General features: G+C 43.9%; 2 protein-coding genes across 4 annotated transcripts in view; one reads left to right on the top strand and one right to left on the bottom strand.

The window, feature by feature from the left end:
- mpp3b (MAGUK p55 scaffold protein 3b) overlaps positions 1-10051 on the top strand; it is a 21910-nt gene extending 11859 nt beyond the window's left edge. Inside the window, exons 7-19 of one of the 2 annotated variants that reach the window (XM_058061528.1) lie at positions 241-322; positions 592-677; positions 752-826; positions 1835-2031; positions 2104-2168; positions 5456-5473; positions 5617-5646; positions 5968-6126; positions 6199-6279; positions 6350-6443; positions 6513-6621; positions 9119-9241; positions 9342-10051. In XM_058061528.1, the coding sequence (XP_057917511.1) occupies positions 241-322; positions 592-677; positions 752-826; positions 1835-2031; positions 2104-2168; positions 5456-5473; positions 5617-5646; positions 5968-6126; positions 6199-6279; positions 6350-6443; positions 6513-6621; positions 9119-9241; positions 9342-9521 (1299 nt within the window). In that variant the 3' untranslated portion in view covers positions 9522-10051. The remainder of the gene's footprint in view (positions 1-240; positions 323-591; positions 678-751; positions 827-1834; positions 2032-2103; positions 2169-5455; positions 5474-5616; positions 5647-5967; positions 6127-6198; positions 6280-6349; positions 6444-6512; positions 6622-9118; positions 9242-9341) is intronic. The other variant, XM_058061529.1, reaches the window with a different exon arrangement.
- On the bottom strand, positions 9729-15449 carry psmc5 (proteasome 26S subunit, ATPase 5). Of its 2 annotated transcripts, none has more exons than XM_058061533.1 (12): positions 15376-15449; positions 14549-14620; positions 14406-14475; positions 14241-14338; positions 14097-14153; positions 12437-12667; positions 12227-12353; positions 11931-12121; positions 11750-11848; positions 11568-11678; positions 11390-11476; positions 9729-9867 (listed from the first exon to the last, which is right to left on the bottom strand). In XM_058061533.1, exons 2-12 carry the CDS (start codon positions 14618-14620, stop codon positions 9814-9816), a joined length of 1197 nt encoding a protein of 398 aa, XP_057917516.1. In that variant the 5' UTR covers positions 15376-15449; the 3' UTR covers positions 9729-9813. The 2 variants fall into 2 exon arrangements, with proteins under 2 accessions (XP_057917516.1, XP_057917515.1); XM_058061532.1 differs by lacking the exon at positions 15376-15449 and adding an exon at positions 15141-15238.
- Between the last annotated feature and the right edge of the window lie 74 nt (positions 15450-15523).

Genomic DNA, 15523 nt, shown 5'->3' with positions numbered 1-15523 from the left:
ACACTTGGCGGGCCGGATGTGGCCCCCGGGCCGTAGTTTGCCCACCCCTGGTATAGAGTCTTGCAATGATAATAAAATGACTTATATCGGTATAAATGTAAACAAGCCGAGTTGCTCGTCGCGGCAGACTTTGATACGTACATAATGAATGAAATGCTGTAATCATGAACGTTTGTTTGGGGAAGTTGAAAGTGTTGGAAGTTGGTTGGTCTTTGGATTGATTTGTGTGTCTCCCACCAGGGGGCGACAATCCGGCGGGACGAGGTCACGGGGGCTGTTATTGTGGCTCGGATCATGAGGGGAGGGGCCGCCGACCGCAGTGGTGAGAGTAACGACGATGACACACCCCCCCACTATAGTGTTACTTTCCCTTTTTGGATCTTTTAACTGGAAGCGCCAACAGGACTTCCTCATCAGCGGTTAAACACGAGTGAGGAGATTATGTTGTGTAACGCTTTGCAAACTGTCAACACAGATTAAACCCTCCAGATTAGTGCCACGAGATTGCGTATTTTGACTACTCAAACTGGGGGGTGGGGGGGTCACCTCCATGGAGACGTTATCACCTTCATGTTCTTGTTGTGTTGCCAGGTCTGGTGCACGTGGGGGATGAGTTGCGGGAGGTCAATGGCAACCTGATAACCCACAAACGGCCGGATGAAATTAGTCACATTCTGGTAAATCTGGTCATCTCTCCTTTGGAATATTCCCAATTGGGAGACTTGTTGCTTACGGTAATGTTTCCGAGCAGTCCCAGTCCCAAGGCTCCATCACACTCAAAATCATCCCGGCCATCGTGGAAGAAGACAAGATGAAGGAAAGCAGGGTGAGGAAAATCAGTGATAATACCAAATACAAGACTATTGGTCTGAAAAGGGGGGGCACGGTGGTCGAGTGGTTAGCGCGTAAGCCTCACAGCTAGACCAGGGTTCAATTCCACCCTCTCTGTGTGGAGTTTGCATGTTCTCCCCGTGCATGCGTGGGTTTTCTCCGGGTACTCCGGTTTCCTCCCACATTCCAAAAACATGCTAGGTTAATTGGCGACTCCAAATTGTCCATAGGTATGAATGTGAGTGTGAATGGTTGTTTGTCTATATGTGCCCTGTGATTGGCTGGCCACCAGTCCAAGGGTGTCTCTCGCCCGAAGACAGCTGGGATAGGCTCCAGCACCCCCCGCGACCCTCGTGAGGAAAAGCGGTAGAAAATGAATGAATGAATGAATGACTGTAGTGAGGCTGCATGGCGGACAAGTGGTTAGCGCACAGGCCTCACATCTAGGAGACCCGAGTTCAATTCCACCCTCGGCTGGACCGGGTACTCCGGTTTCCTCCCACATTCCAAAAACATGCTAGGTTAATTGGCGACTCCAAATTGTCCATAGGTATGAATGTGAGTGTGAATGGTTGTTTGTCTATATGCTATATGTGCCCTGTGATTGGTTGGCTGGCTACCCCACGTCTCGCCTGAAGACAGCTGGGATAGGCTCCAGCACCACCACCACCACCCCCCCCCCAGGATGAGCCGTAAAAAAAGAATGAATGCCACAATAACAGACACAAAACAGAGCACAGATAGATTGCTCTAATACACCACAAGGACGTAGTACACAATGTATGTGGACAATTGTGGACAATGTATTGCAAATATTAACTGCAATGCCAGTTACATGATAGTTTTAAAAACAGAGAACTACAGTAAGCAAACACTTGGGGACGGAGGCAAGGAAAAATCTTGAACAGAACCCAGGTCCCCAAAAACCCCAAAACACAGGTCTTAAATGCCATCATTTACTAATCTGGTCCATAAGTTCCTAGTAAACTCTGCCATCCTGCAGGTCTACCTGAGAGCTTTATTTGACTACGTGCCCTTTGAGGACCGCGCCACGCCCTGTCAGGAGGCGGGACTTCCTTTTAAAAGAGGGGACATCCTTCAGGTGGTGAGTCAGGAGGATGCTACCTGGTGGCAGGCCAAGCGAGTGGGAGACTGCAACCTGCGAGCCGCCCTCATACCCTCCACTCACTTCCAGGAAAGGTACTTTATAAATACTGACCTCATATTAGAAGTCAATAGAAATATCACTCTACTGTATTTGTACATTGACAGGCGCCTGAGATACCGTCGGAAGACCGGCACCTTCCCAGGCTCCGTGTCCCCCAAAGTGACCACATGTAAGCCATCATCATCACCGTGGCAACCACACACCTGACTGACAAAACCACCAAGCGACACACGTATTAGATGGCAGGTCAATCTCATCTATAACCAATGACAAGCATAAAGAGGGATTAGGGAAACCAAGTATAATCTCTATGCAATCTATCGTGTCCTGGCCTAATCCACTTTTAGGGAGCCAAAAAGGAGATCTGGGAAAGCAGCAGGTTTTTCTCACTTTAAATGTGTTCAGTAGGACTACTTTTAGCACCATGGAATAACAATGACAGCTCAACAGATTGTGGCATTCAGGGCATTTTATGCCGTTTTTGGGTGCTTCTGGGGCCCCTGGTGAGTGTGTGTGAGGTTTCCCATGTTTTTTTGACCAGAAAAGTGCATTACAAGGAAGTTGAAAAAACAGAAAAAACGACATACTAACCCCTTACGTTTTTTGTCAAAAATCGACACCCGAAAATTTTGGCATTTTATGCCATTTTTGGGTGCTCCTGAGGCCCCTGTTGAGTGTGTGTGAGGTTTACCATGTTTTTTTGACCAGAAATGCATTAGAAGCAAGTTGAAAAAAACAGAAAAAAACAACATACTAACCCCTTACGTTTTTTGTCATAAATCACCAAATTCAAACTCTGGCATTTTATGCCATTTTTGGGTGCTCCTGTGCCCCCTGGTGAGTGTGTGTGAGGTTTCCCTTGTTTTTTTGACCACAAAAGTGCATTAGAAGCAAGTTGAAAAAACTGAAAAAAAACGACATACTAACCCCTTACATTTTTTGTCAAAAATCACCCCCTAAAATTTTGGCATTTTATGCCATTTTTGGATGCTCCTGGGGTCCCTGGTGAGTGTGTGTGAGGTTTTCCTTGTTTTTTTTTGTTTTTTTTGTTTTTTTTTACCAGAAAAATGCATTAGAAGCAAGTTAAAAAAACGACATACTAACCCCTTACGTTTTTTGTCAAAAATCACCACCCTCAAACTCTGGCATTTTATGCCATTTTTGGGTGCCTCTGGGGCCCCTGTTGAGTGTCTGTGAGGTTTCGCCTCTATTTTTTGACCAGAAAAGTGCATTACAAGGAAGTTGAAAAAAACAGAAAAAAACGACATACTAACCCCTTACGTTTTTTGTCATAAATCACCAAATTCAAACTCTGGCATTTTATGCCATTTTTGGATGCTTCTGGGGCCCCTGTTGAGTGTGTGTGAGGTTTCCACTTTTATTTTTGACAGTATAGTGCTTTAGAAGCAAGTTGAAAAAAACGGAAAAAAAACAACATACTAACCCCTTACGTTTTTTGTCAAAAGTCGACACCCGAAAATTTGGGCTTTTTATGCCATTTTTGGGTGCTCCTGGGGGTCCCTGGTGGTGTGTGAGGTTTCCCTTGTTTAGTTTTTTGTTTTTTTTTTACCAGAAAAATGCATTAGAAGCAAGTTAAAAATACGACATATTAACCCCTTATGTTTTTTGTCAAAAATCAACACCCCAAAATGTTGGCATTTTATGCCATTTTTGGATGCTCCTGGGGCCCCTGTTGAGTGTGTGTGATGTTTCCCCCGTTTTTTTTTTCCAGAAAAGTGCATTAGAAGCAAGTTGGAAAAAAGGGGGAAAAAAACGACATACTAACCCCTTACGTTTTTTGTCAAAAATCACCAAATTCAAACACTGGCATTTTATGCCATTTTTGGATGCTTCTGGGGCCCCTGTTGAGTGTGTGTGAGGTTTACCCTGGTTTTTTGACCAGAAAAGTGCATTAAAGGCAAGTTGAAAAAAAACTGAAAAAAACGACATACCCTCACGTTTTTTTTGTCAAAAATCGACACCCGAAAATTTTGGCATTTTATGCCATTTTTGGGTGCTCCTGGGGTCCCTGGTGAGTGTGTGTGAGGTTTCTCTTGTTTTTTGTTTTTTGTTTTTTTTTACCAGAAAAATGCATTCGAAGAAAGTTAAAAATACGACTTACGTTTTTTGTCAAAAATCACCAAATTCAAACTCTGGCATTTTATGCCATTTTTGGGTGCTCCTGGGGTCCCTGGTGAGTGTGTGTGAGGTTTCTCTTGTTTTTTGTTTTTTGTTTTTTTTTACCAGAAAAATGCATTCGAAGAAAGTTAAAAATACGACTTACGTTTTTTGTCAAAAATCACCAAATTCAAACTCTGGCATTTTATGCCATTTTTGGATGCTTCTGGGGCCCCTGTTGAGTGTGTGTGAGGTTTCCCCTGGTTTTTTGGTTTTTTTTCAACTTGCTTCTAATGGAAGCAAGTTGAAAAAAACAGAAAAAAAACAACATACTAACCCCTTACGTTTTTGTCAAAAATCGACACCCGAAAATTTTGGCATTTTATGCCATTTTTTGATGCTTCTGGGGCCCCTGTTGAGTGTGTGTGAGGTTTCCACTTTTATTTTTGACAGTATAGTGCTTTAGAAGCAAGTTGAAAAAAATGAAAAAAAAAAACAAAACGACATACTAACCCCTTACGTTTTTTGTCAAAAGTCGACACCCGAAAATTTGGGCATTTTATGCCATTTTTGGGTGCTCCTGGGGCCCCTGGTGGTGTGTGAGGTTTCCCTTGTTTAGTTTTTTTTTTTTTTTTTACCAGAAAAATGCATTAGAAGCAAGTTAAAAATACGACATATTAACCCCTTACGTTTTTTGTCAAAAACCAACACCCCAAAATGTTGGCATTTTATGCCATTTTTGGATGCTCCTGGGGCCCCTGTTGAGTGTGTGTGAGGTTTCCCTTGTTTTTTTTTACCAGAAAAGTGCATTAGAAGCAAGTTGAAAAAAACTGAAAAAAAATGGGGAAAAAAATGAAAAAAACGACATACTAACCCCTTATGTTTTTTGTCAAAAATCACCACCCTAAAATTTTGGCATTTTATGCCATTTTTGGATGCTTCTGGGGCCCCTGGTGAGTGTGTGTGAGGTTTCCCCCGTTTTTTTTCCCAGAAAAGTGCATTAGAAGCAAGTTGAAAAAAAGGGGGAAAAAAACGACATACTAACCCCTTACGTTTTTTGGCAAAAATCACCAAATTCAAACTCTGGCATTTTATGCAATTTTTGGATGCTTCTGGGGCCCCTGTTGAGTGTGTGTGAGGTTTCCCTTGTTTTTTTTTTTTTTTTTTTTTTTTTTTTTTAAACCAAAAAAGTCCATTAGAAGCAAGTTGAAAAAAAGATAAAATGGTGAAATCCAATAGTATTTTCATTTGTAAGTTATTCTATGGAATCAGTGGTTGTCATGTTGTGTTGCTCTTTGCAGTGATGTTGTGTGTCATTCCTTGCATTGCTGCTGTCAGACGAGCGGGCTGAACAAGGTACACACACACACACACACACATTAGCATTGGTTGTGTAGACACCAACAATCCTTCAATCATTCCATGTGTTTGACCTACTTTGTTGTGACCTCCAAGTGACCTCACCCTCTTTTCCTCTTACCCCCCCTCCCCCCACGCAGAGGACGCCAATGTTGAGGGGAAGGACATCGGTGAGGACGAATGACTGATTGTATTGCAATCCGCCATGTTTGTGTGCTAAGCGATGGTCGGGATTAATGGCGTCGGGATCGTAGGCGCAGCTTTTCGGCATTTTTGGCAAAGCCGCCAATCAATCTTAAATTAGCATGCCGTGTTGCAAAAAGCTAAAGGTTAGCTTGAAGCTAAGTGCTATCATCTCGGCTTGTAGTTTCTCCCACATCAAAAGTAGCAGCTGCGTTCTGGTGGGATTTGAACCCAGGTACCGCGTCCTATTTTGTTTCCTTCAGGGTTGACTTGTGTTCTGATTCCTGCGGCTCCTTATTCGTCCACAGCTGGCCTGCGCAGAAGTTTTCGGCTCAAGAAGGAGCGCCAGAATTCGCCGGGAGAACCTCGGACTCCGGACGCCGATCATTCCGATTTCCTGATTTACGAGGAAGTCACGCTTTATGTGCCGCGTCCCGGGGAACGGCCTCGTCTCATCGTGCTGCTAGGTGCGTCACAGATTAATCGTATCGATTATTGATCTAGTCAAGTCTTGGAATAATCTGATCCCAATTCCGTAGGATCCCTCGGCGCTCGAATCGCCGACATCAAACAGAAAGTGATTGCCGAGAATCCTCGACTTTACGGCCTGGCCGTGCCTCGTAAGTTCGCCTTTTATCGAAGTCTTTTCCTTCGTATGAAAACGATTCAAAACATCCATGTGACCTCAAGACACCACGCGACCCAGGAAGAGTCACGAGCGGGAAGGCGTGGAGTACCACTTCGTCACCAAAGCGGCGTTCGAGGCGGACATGCGCCACGGCAAGTAAGTCGAATCGACACGACTCGTGCCGCGCTATAACGCTCCTCTCACACCGCATCTGTTTCCATGCAGATTTATTGAATACGGGGAATATAAGGAGAACCTCTACGGAACCAGTTTGGAATCCATTCACAGCATTCTGGATCAGAACAAGATCTGCCTTGTGGACGTGCAACCTGAGGTTAGTGTTCATTATTGGAACTGTTATGGGCTTCACCACTAGATGGCGCTACTACACTCTGGTTCATTCATTCATTTTAATACAGTACGCATTATAGTACAGAACTGTACTTCATTCATTCATTTTCTACCGCTTTTCCTCACGAGGGTCGCAGGGGGTGCTGGAGCCTATCCCAGCTGTCTTTGGGGCGAGAGGCGGGGTACACCCTGGACTGGTCGCCAGCCAGCCAATCACAGGGCACATATAGACAAACAACCATTCACACTCACATTCATACCTATGGACAATTTGGAGTCGCTAATTAACCTAGCATGTTTTTGGAATGTGGGAGGAAACCGGAGTACCCGGAGAAAACCCACGCATGCACGGGGAGAACATGCAAACTCCACACAGAAATAGTGTGGAATTGAACCCGGGTCTCCTAGCTGTGAGGCATGCGCGCAAATCGCTCATCCACCGTGCAGGCCGGAAATTCATTAATTTTCTACCGCTTTTCCTCACGAGGTCTTTGGGGCGAGAGGCGGGGTACACCCTGGACTGGTGGCCAGCCAATCACAGGGCACATATAGACAAACAACCATTCACACTCACATTCATACCTATGGACAATTTGGAGTCGCTAATTAACCTAGCATGTTTTTGGAATGTGGGATGAGGAAATTGGAGTACCCGGAAAAAACATGCAAACTCCACACAGAGATGGCCGAGGGTGGAATTGAACCCTGGTCTGCTAGCTGTGAGGTCTGCGCACTAACCACTCGACCGCCGTGCCGCCAGAACTGTAATCTGAATTTAAGTATCAAATCAAACCATGAATTTTGTGTATCATTGCTTTCTATGAAGATGATGTACAGTGAAGAAAATAAGTATTTGAACACCCTGCTATTTTGCTATTTCTCCCACTTAGAAATCATGGAGGGGTCTGAAATTTTCATCGTAGGTGCATGTCCACTGTGAGAGAGATAAACTAAAAAGAAAAATCCAGAAATCACAATGCATGATTTTTTAACAATTTATTTGTGTGATACAGCTGCAAATAAGTATTTGAACACCTGTGTATCATCTAGAATTCTGACCCTGAAAGACCTGTTAGTCTGCCCATTAGAAGTCCACCTGCACTCCATGTATCATCCTGAATCAGATGCACCTGTTTGAGGTCGTTAGCTGCATAAAGACACCTGTCCACCCCATACAATCAGTAAGACTTTAACTTGTAACATGGCGAAGACCAAAGAGCTGTCCAAAGACACCAGAGACAAAATTGTACACCTCCACAAGGCTGGAAAGGGCTACGGAGCAATTACCAAGCAGCTTGGTGAAAAAAGGTCCACTGTTGGAGCTATCATTAGAAAATGGAAGAAGCTAAACATGACGGTCAATCTCAATCGGAGTGGAGCCCCATGCAAGATATCACCTCGTGGGGTCTCAATGATTCTAAGAAAGGTGAGGAATCAGCCCAGAACTACACGACAGGACTTGGTCAATGACCTGAAAAGAGCTGGGACCACCGTTTCCAAGGTTACTGTAGGTAATACACTAAGACGTCATGATGTGAAATCATGCATGGCACGAAAGGTTCCCCTGCTTAAACCAGCACATGTCAAGGCCCGTCTTAAGTTTGCATATGACCATTTGGATGATACAGAGGAGTCATGGGAGAAAGTTTTATGGTCAGATGAGACCAAAATAGAACTTTTTGGTCATAATTCCAATAAGCGTGTTTGGAGGAAGAAGAATGAAGAGTACAATCCGAAGAACACCATCCCTACTGTGAAGCATGGGGGTGGTAGCATCATGCTTTGGGGGTGTTTTTCTGCACATGGGACAGGACGAGTGCACTGCATTAAAGAGAGGATGACTGGGGCCGTGTATTGTGAGATTTTGGGGAACAACCTCCTTCCCTCTGTCAGAGCATTGAAGATGGGTCGTGGCTGGGTCTTCCAACACGACAACGACCCGAAGCACACAGCCAGGAAAACCAAGGAGTGGCTCCGTAAGAAGCATATCAAGGTTCTAGCATGGCCCAGCCAGTCTCCAGACCTGAACCCAATCGAAAATCTTTGGAGGGAGCTCAAACTCCGTGTTTCTCAGCGACAGCCCAGAAACCTGACTGATCTAGAGAAGATCTGTGTGGAGGAGTGGGCCAAGATCCCTCCTGCAGTGTGTGCAAACCTGGTGAAAAACTACAGGAAACGTTTGACCTCTGTAATAGCAAACAAAGGCTACTGTACCAAATATTAACATTCATTTTCTCAGGTGTTCAAATACTTATTTGCAGCTGTATCACACAAATAAATTGTTAAAAAATCATGCATTGTGATTTCTGGATTTTTCTTTTTAGTTTATCTCTCTCACAGTGGACATGCACCTACGATGAAAATTTCAGACCCCTCCATGATTTCTAAGTGGGAGAAATAGCAAAATAGCAGGGTGTTCAAATACTTATTTTCTTCACTGTATAACATGCCTGGTGGGATATGTTGTGCTTGTCTACCAGGCACTCCCGATTCTTCGTACATCTGCGTTCAAGCCCTTCATCATCCTGGTGAGACCCTCCGTGTTCGACAGCGAGAAGAAATCTCTCAGCTCTTGTTCCTCGCTGCACAGCATGGCCATCACGGTGAGTCAAAATGCTTTGTATGTCGCCATAGCAACCACAGCTGGAAGTACAATGATACGCCTACGCATTCCCATACTGAGTATTACTGAATTTTCCCCAGGAGCATGACATCCAGGACATGAGACAGTCGGCGGAAAAGATGGAGCAGTGCTACGGTCACTGGTTGGATTACGTGCTGGTCAAGGAGGACCCCGTCAGTGCCATAGCGGAACTGCATGTGATTTTGGAGCGAGTGCGCCTGGAGCCTCAGTGGGTGCCCGTGTCCTGGGTAAGGACCTAGCTAACACGTCTAAGTTGCCAAACTGGCCATTCCATGCTTTGTAAATGTTCACTGTGTAGTGTAGCGCTAGCGTAGCTTAGCGTAGTGGTTGTGGCATCAACTTGCTACAAAGTGCCAAAAGAAAAATAATACATATCGGCAGCTACTTAACTGTTTGTTTTTTTTTGTGTTCCTAGTGTTTGTTGATAATAATGAAGTCTTTTCAAATGACACTCTTGTGGGCTGTTTATTTTAGGACAACACATAGAAAGAAGCAAAAGGCAGGAAAATATACATGTGATAAGACAGCAGGTTACTTCCACAGCTTCTTGATGGACATGTTCTTCTCACTGTCTTTCTGCATCACCTGGAGGGGCGGGGGAAGACACAGAGGAAGAGTCAGCCAAAATATTAGGTACCCTAGCATTCATGTGTAAGAAAAATATAGATGTGCTCAGTTCTGTTTTAACAAATATTACAACTATAATTGCTCTAATTACCTAGTGCAGTGATTTTCATCAAGTGTGCCGTGAGGAATTATTCATTATCACATACTACAGTATTAATTGTCCCTGTACCCTAGAAACCGCCCATGAATGATACGGGAAAAGGCCCAAATGATACTGTGTCAAAGCCCAGGGCAGTGATACTGATAAAATATAGAGTTTAACCATGTCCAGTATCAGCCCCCGTAGCTGTCCACTCAGAGCGCGCTGCTCTGGTATCGTGCCCGTGAAACAACCAATCAGAGAACAGCACACGAGTGCTTAGTGCCTAGTGCTTCTCCAGTCACCAAAAAACCCAAACTTGATTAATGGAACTTTAATTGTCAGACATTGATAAGATAAGACTGTTGATAAAATATTATTGTTGAAATAGTTTTGCAATTATTGTGTTTACACTGTTTATATATATATATATATATTATGATATAATACATGTAATAAACTGAACATTTTCTGGAAACAAAATGGTCTTTTATTATCGTTTATTACATGTATTATATCTAAACAGTGTAAACAACAATTGCAAAAATATTTCAACAATAAGATTTTATCAATAGTCTTATCTAATCAATGTCTGACAATTAAAGTTCCATTAATCAAGTTTGGGTTTTTTGGTGACTGGAGAAGCACTAGGCACTAAGCACTCGTGTGCTGTTCTCTGATTGGTTGTTTCACGGGCACGATACCAGAGCAGCGCGCTCTGAGTGGACAGCTACGGGGGCTGATACTGGACATGGTTAAACTCTATATTTTATCAGTATCACTGCCCTGGGCTTTGACACAGTATCATTTGGGCCTTTTCCCGTATCATTTATGGGCGCTTTCTAGGGTACAGGGACAATTAATACTGTAGTATGTGATAATAAATAGTATGTAATAAGATCATCACATGGTTTGTCTGGTATCAGGCCCAGTATCATGCCCCCAAGTGTCAGTATCAGCCTGAGACCAAAGGTCGACACTTGGGGGCATGATACTGGGCCTGATACCAGACAAACCATGTGATAACCTATAAATATCACTTTTTTAATTAACATATAATAATAATAATAATTTTCTGCAAATTGTCGAGTGTCATTGGTGTAAAGACTGGCAGAGCAATGTAATATTCGTCCGTGTAGCTGATTGCCTCGTTCCTCTAATAGACTCAGTGATGCACGTGAGGGTGTGGTTAAATGAGTATGCAGATCAAAAGGATCTGCTGTGGCGAGTCCGTAATCAGGAAAAAGCGTAATAATAATGTATATAATAATGTATATAATAATACTGGTTATTTGGTGTGCCGCAAATTTTTTTTCCAACGTAAAAAAAAAAGTGCCGTGTGTGTACCTAATGTTGCGTCCAATTAGCTAGCAATAAAAATGTTAACAGAAGCTGACTGACCTTCGCCACGGCCATCTCGAAGTCCTCCTGGGTGACGTGGACTCTCCTTTCTCTCAGTGCGTACATGCCGGCCTCCGTGCACACTCCCTGACCACACACACACACACACTCACAGCATTAAAACGAATTGTAAACACCAACAGTATTAGCATTAGCATTATGGAGGCAGTTCTCTCACCTTAACCTCAGCGCCTGAAGCCCCGGGCATGAGCTCAGCGATCTTCCTCAGGTTGATTCCCCGCGTTAGGTTCATCTTCCTGGAGTGGATCTTAAGGATGTCAAGACGAGCCTAAAAGGAGAGGAGGGACATGGAGAGTCAATGGAGGACACCATGATGTGATGTCACAGCGAGGGAGCTACCTCTTCGTTTGGCGGCGGGAACTCAATCTTCCTGTCGATCCTGCCTGGCCTGAGCAGGGCCGAGTCCAGGATGTCGATACGGTTGGTGGCCATGATGACCTGGAGTCATTGAAGGCATCGTTTAGACCAGGAAACCCGATGACCGATATGGTTCAGCGGTGAGTTGAAAGTGTTGCGTCACCTTGATGTTCTTGGTGGCCTCGAAGCCGTCCAGCTGATTGAGGAGCTCCAACATGGTCCTCTGGACCTCGCTGTCTCCGCCGGAACCCCCTTCCAGGCGAGACGAGCCGATGGAGTCGATCTCATCCATGAAGATGATGGAGGGCGCGTGTTCTCGGGCCATGACGAACAGCTCACGCACCATCCGAGCGCCTGTAACGTGGAGTCGTTTTAATAAAGTTTCATTCAAAAGGCTCCCTTATTTAAAAGTGTGAACCAACTCTGATGTAGCTACATCTTCAACAATTTCCAGCTCACCTTCTCCAATGAACTTCTGGACCAGCTCAGACCCCGACACCCTGATGAAGGTGCAGTCGGTGTGGTGGGCCACAGCTCTGGCCAGTAGAGTCTTCCCAGTACCCGGAGGTCCGTACAGCAACACACCCTAAAAAAAAACAAAAAAAGAACCGTATCATCTGAGAACTTCCTCAACATGAGCATCAGCAACCGAAGTCATCCTTCGCTCACCTTCGGTTGCGCGATACCCAAAGCTTCGAAAAGCTCCGGGTGCTTGACGGGCAGTTCGATGACTTCCTTGATCTCCTTGATCTGCTTGTCCAGACCACCAATCATCTCGTAGGTTGAGTCTGGGACCTTCTCCACCATCATGAGGGACACCAGAGGGTCCACCTTGTTGGGGAGGATCTTGTGAAGCGTGTAACTGTCGTTGCGAAGGGCCACGCGACAATTTGGGGTCACCTGTGGAAAAATGAAATAAATAATAATAATCATCTCTGTCTTTATTAGTATATTACATGCATTAGGGACTATAGGAACAAGAAAAAGGTACAATAATTACATCATACCAAATTAAGGGTGTCAAAGTCAAATAAAATTTGGATTACGAGCTCCTAGTTGCCAACAGGCATAGCCAAGGACAGCTATTTTCAACATGCATCAGATTACAATTGAATGCATCCCATAATCAGTTCACAGTTCCACATGTCCAAAAGGAGTAGGAAGAAGCAAAGCTTATTAAATCCTACCCCTCCATCTGGTACTTTTACAATCAGTAACTGTTACATTTGTTCACTTCCTGCTTTCCTAATATAGTTGAAGTTTTTTATTTTTTGTTTGTTTTTTTAAAGATGGGACGAATCACTAACTGATTTCTAACTGTATATTATTCTTTTAATATAAAAATGGCCCAATTGATATCCCTTTAAATCACATTTGATGTACTTATTTATAGATCACTTGGCCACACACCTAGGAGACCCGGGTTTGATTCCCCTCTCGGGCATCTCTGTGTGGAGTTTGCATGTTCTCCCCGTACATGCGTGGGTTTTCTCCAGGTACTCCGGTTTCCTCCCACATTCCAAAAACATGCTAGGTTAATTGGCAACTCCAAATTGTCCATAGGTATGAATGTGAGTGTGAATGGTTGTTTGTCTATATGTGCCCTGTGATTGGCTGGCCACCAGTCCAGGGTGTACCCCGCCTCTCGCCCGAAAGCAGCTGGAATAGGCTCCAGCACCTCCGCGACCCTCATGAGGATACACGGTAGAAAATGAATGAATTAATGTTTAGCACGGCGGTCGAGTGGTTAGCATGCAGGCCTCACAGCGAGGAGACCCGAGTTCAATTCCACCCTCAGCCATCTCTGTGTGGAGTTTGCATGTTCTCCCCGTGCATGCGTGGGTTTTCTCCGGGTACTCCGGTTTCCTCCCACATTCCAAAAACATGCTAGGTTAATTGGCGACTCCAAATTGTCCATAGGTATGAATGTGAGTGTGAATGGTTGTTTGTCTATATGTGCCCTGTGATTGGCTGGCTGGCCACCAGTCCAGGGTGTACCCTGGACCCCGAAGACAGCTGGGATAGGCTCCAGCACACCTGCGACCCTCGTGAGGATAAGTGGTAGAGAATGAATGCATATATATAAACCTAACATGCATGTTTTTGGAATGTGGGAGAAAACCGGAATACACAAAAATCCACACACACATACACACACGGGGAGAATAAGCTACCTCCACACAGACATACCCAAGTGGAAGAAAGCCCCCCCCCACCCCCTTCTTCACACAATACAATTCCATTCTTGAAAAATGATTATCTTACACTACATTTGAATCAATGATATATTAGAATATAATATGGGAACAATGTATTTATGAACACTCACATCGTTGATGTCTATGTTCTTGTCCACGTCCACCACAAATTTTCCTTCTGGGTGCACCTAAAAAGAGTATGAAGACAAATAATTTGTGTAAAATAGTACAAAAAGAAGCATGCTGCAAAAGAGTGGAAAAAGCATCCAACAAACCTTGACCAGAACTTTCTTTTTATCCATCACCCTGACCACTTCTCCTACATAGGAGCCCTGCTCCTGAAGTAACTGCAGCTCCTCACGGAGGAGACGCACTACACACCAAACGTTTGGTTGCATGTCAATATCACATTATGTCATTTTATACCAAACTAAATATACCTTTAGCATTGAGTTCATTCCTCTGAGCCTGCAGTCGTCTGAGATTCTGGCTCTTGTCGTTGACCGTCAGCTGAGAAAAGGGTCAGTTTACTCCCTCCGTAGAAATGATGCACAACTGCATAAACTCAACTATGTCATCTTACCTGTAATTCTTCTATTTTGGAAAGGTAGTACTGGCGAAGACCTGTGCCGCCTTTACTTTCTCCCATCTCCATCTATTGCATATAAACATAATGAAGCATTAGACGCAAACATAGCAAGGACTGGAACAATGACGACGTGTAATTTAATTTTACATTTGACACGGTGTTCAACTGCTGCTGCATTCCTATTAAATCAACTGTAAATACTAATATAGTAGTAAATGCATTCGAGTGAGTCAGTACTTTTATAGTCTAGCTGGCGTCTAAATCTAACGGCACAAACATTAACCTAGTCAGTATTTTATCTTTTTATGATAGAATATAATGAGAGCACACCATTATCAAAATAATTCCTAAAACTATCAATTTGACAGAGAGCTAGCTAGGTCGTCGACTAGCATAGCCACAATGATACAGCAAACCGGTAGCAGGCGTTGTTTTTCAATGAAACGAGACGTCACGATTACTACACGCTTTCAAAACTAGCATATATTTATTTACATTACCTATGGCATACGTAACAAAGCTAGGCGGCAACAATTAAAGGCGAATATAGCCCTAAACGCCACAAAAAACGAAAAAATCCACCTACATTGTCGGTCCCGTCACCCTCCATCTTGAAAATCATACTTCCGTTTGAGAGGGTGCGTATTTCCGGTATAATTTAGCTTCCCGGGTTGCTCACAGCGCTATCCAGTGGTTAAATCTATGTTGACAATTCTTACCGCTACCGCAAATAAACCACTGAAATTAAGACTACAGTTTTTAAAGCAATTAAAGGCGAATATAGCCCTAAACGCCACAAAAAACGAAAAAAATCCACCTACATTGTCGGTCCCGTCACCCTCCAGCTAGAAAATCATACTTCCGTTTTAGAGGGTGCATATTTCCGGTATAATTCAGCTTCCCGGGTGCTTATAGCGCCACCCAGTGGTTAAATCTATGTTGACAATTCTTGCCGCTACTGCAAATAAA

Source organism: Doryrhamphus excisus, chromosome 22 (genome assembly GCF_030265055.1).
Source record: "Doryrhamphus excisus isolate RoL2022-K1 chromosome 22, RoL_Dexc_1.0, whole genome shotgun sequence".
Lineage (NCBI taxonomy): Eukaryota > Metazoa > Chordata > Actinopteri > Syngnathiformes > Syngnathidae > Doryrhamphus > Doryrhamphus excisus.
This window is presented reverse-complemented; position numbering and strand designations above follow the sequence as displayed.

Coding starts and splice junctions, on each gene's coding strand:
- psmc5 (XM_058061532.1), bottom strand. CDS start 15,176: ATGATTTTCAAGATGGAGGGTGACGGGACCGACAAT. Junction 14,476..14,548: donor CCAAAATAGAAGAATTACAG/GTAAGATGACAT, acceptor CCCTTTTCTCAG/CTGACGGTCAACGACAAGAG. Junction 14,339..14,405: donor GAATGAACTCAATGCTAAAG/GTATATTTAGTT, acceptor TTTGGTGTGTAG/TGCGTCTCCTCCGTGAGGAG.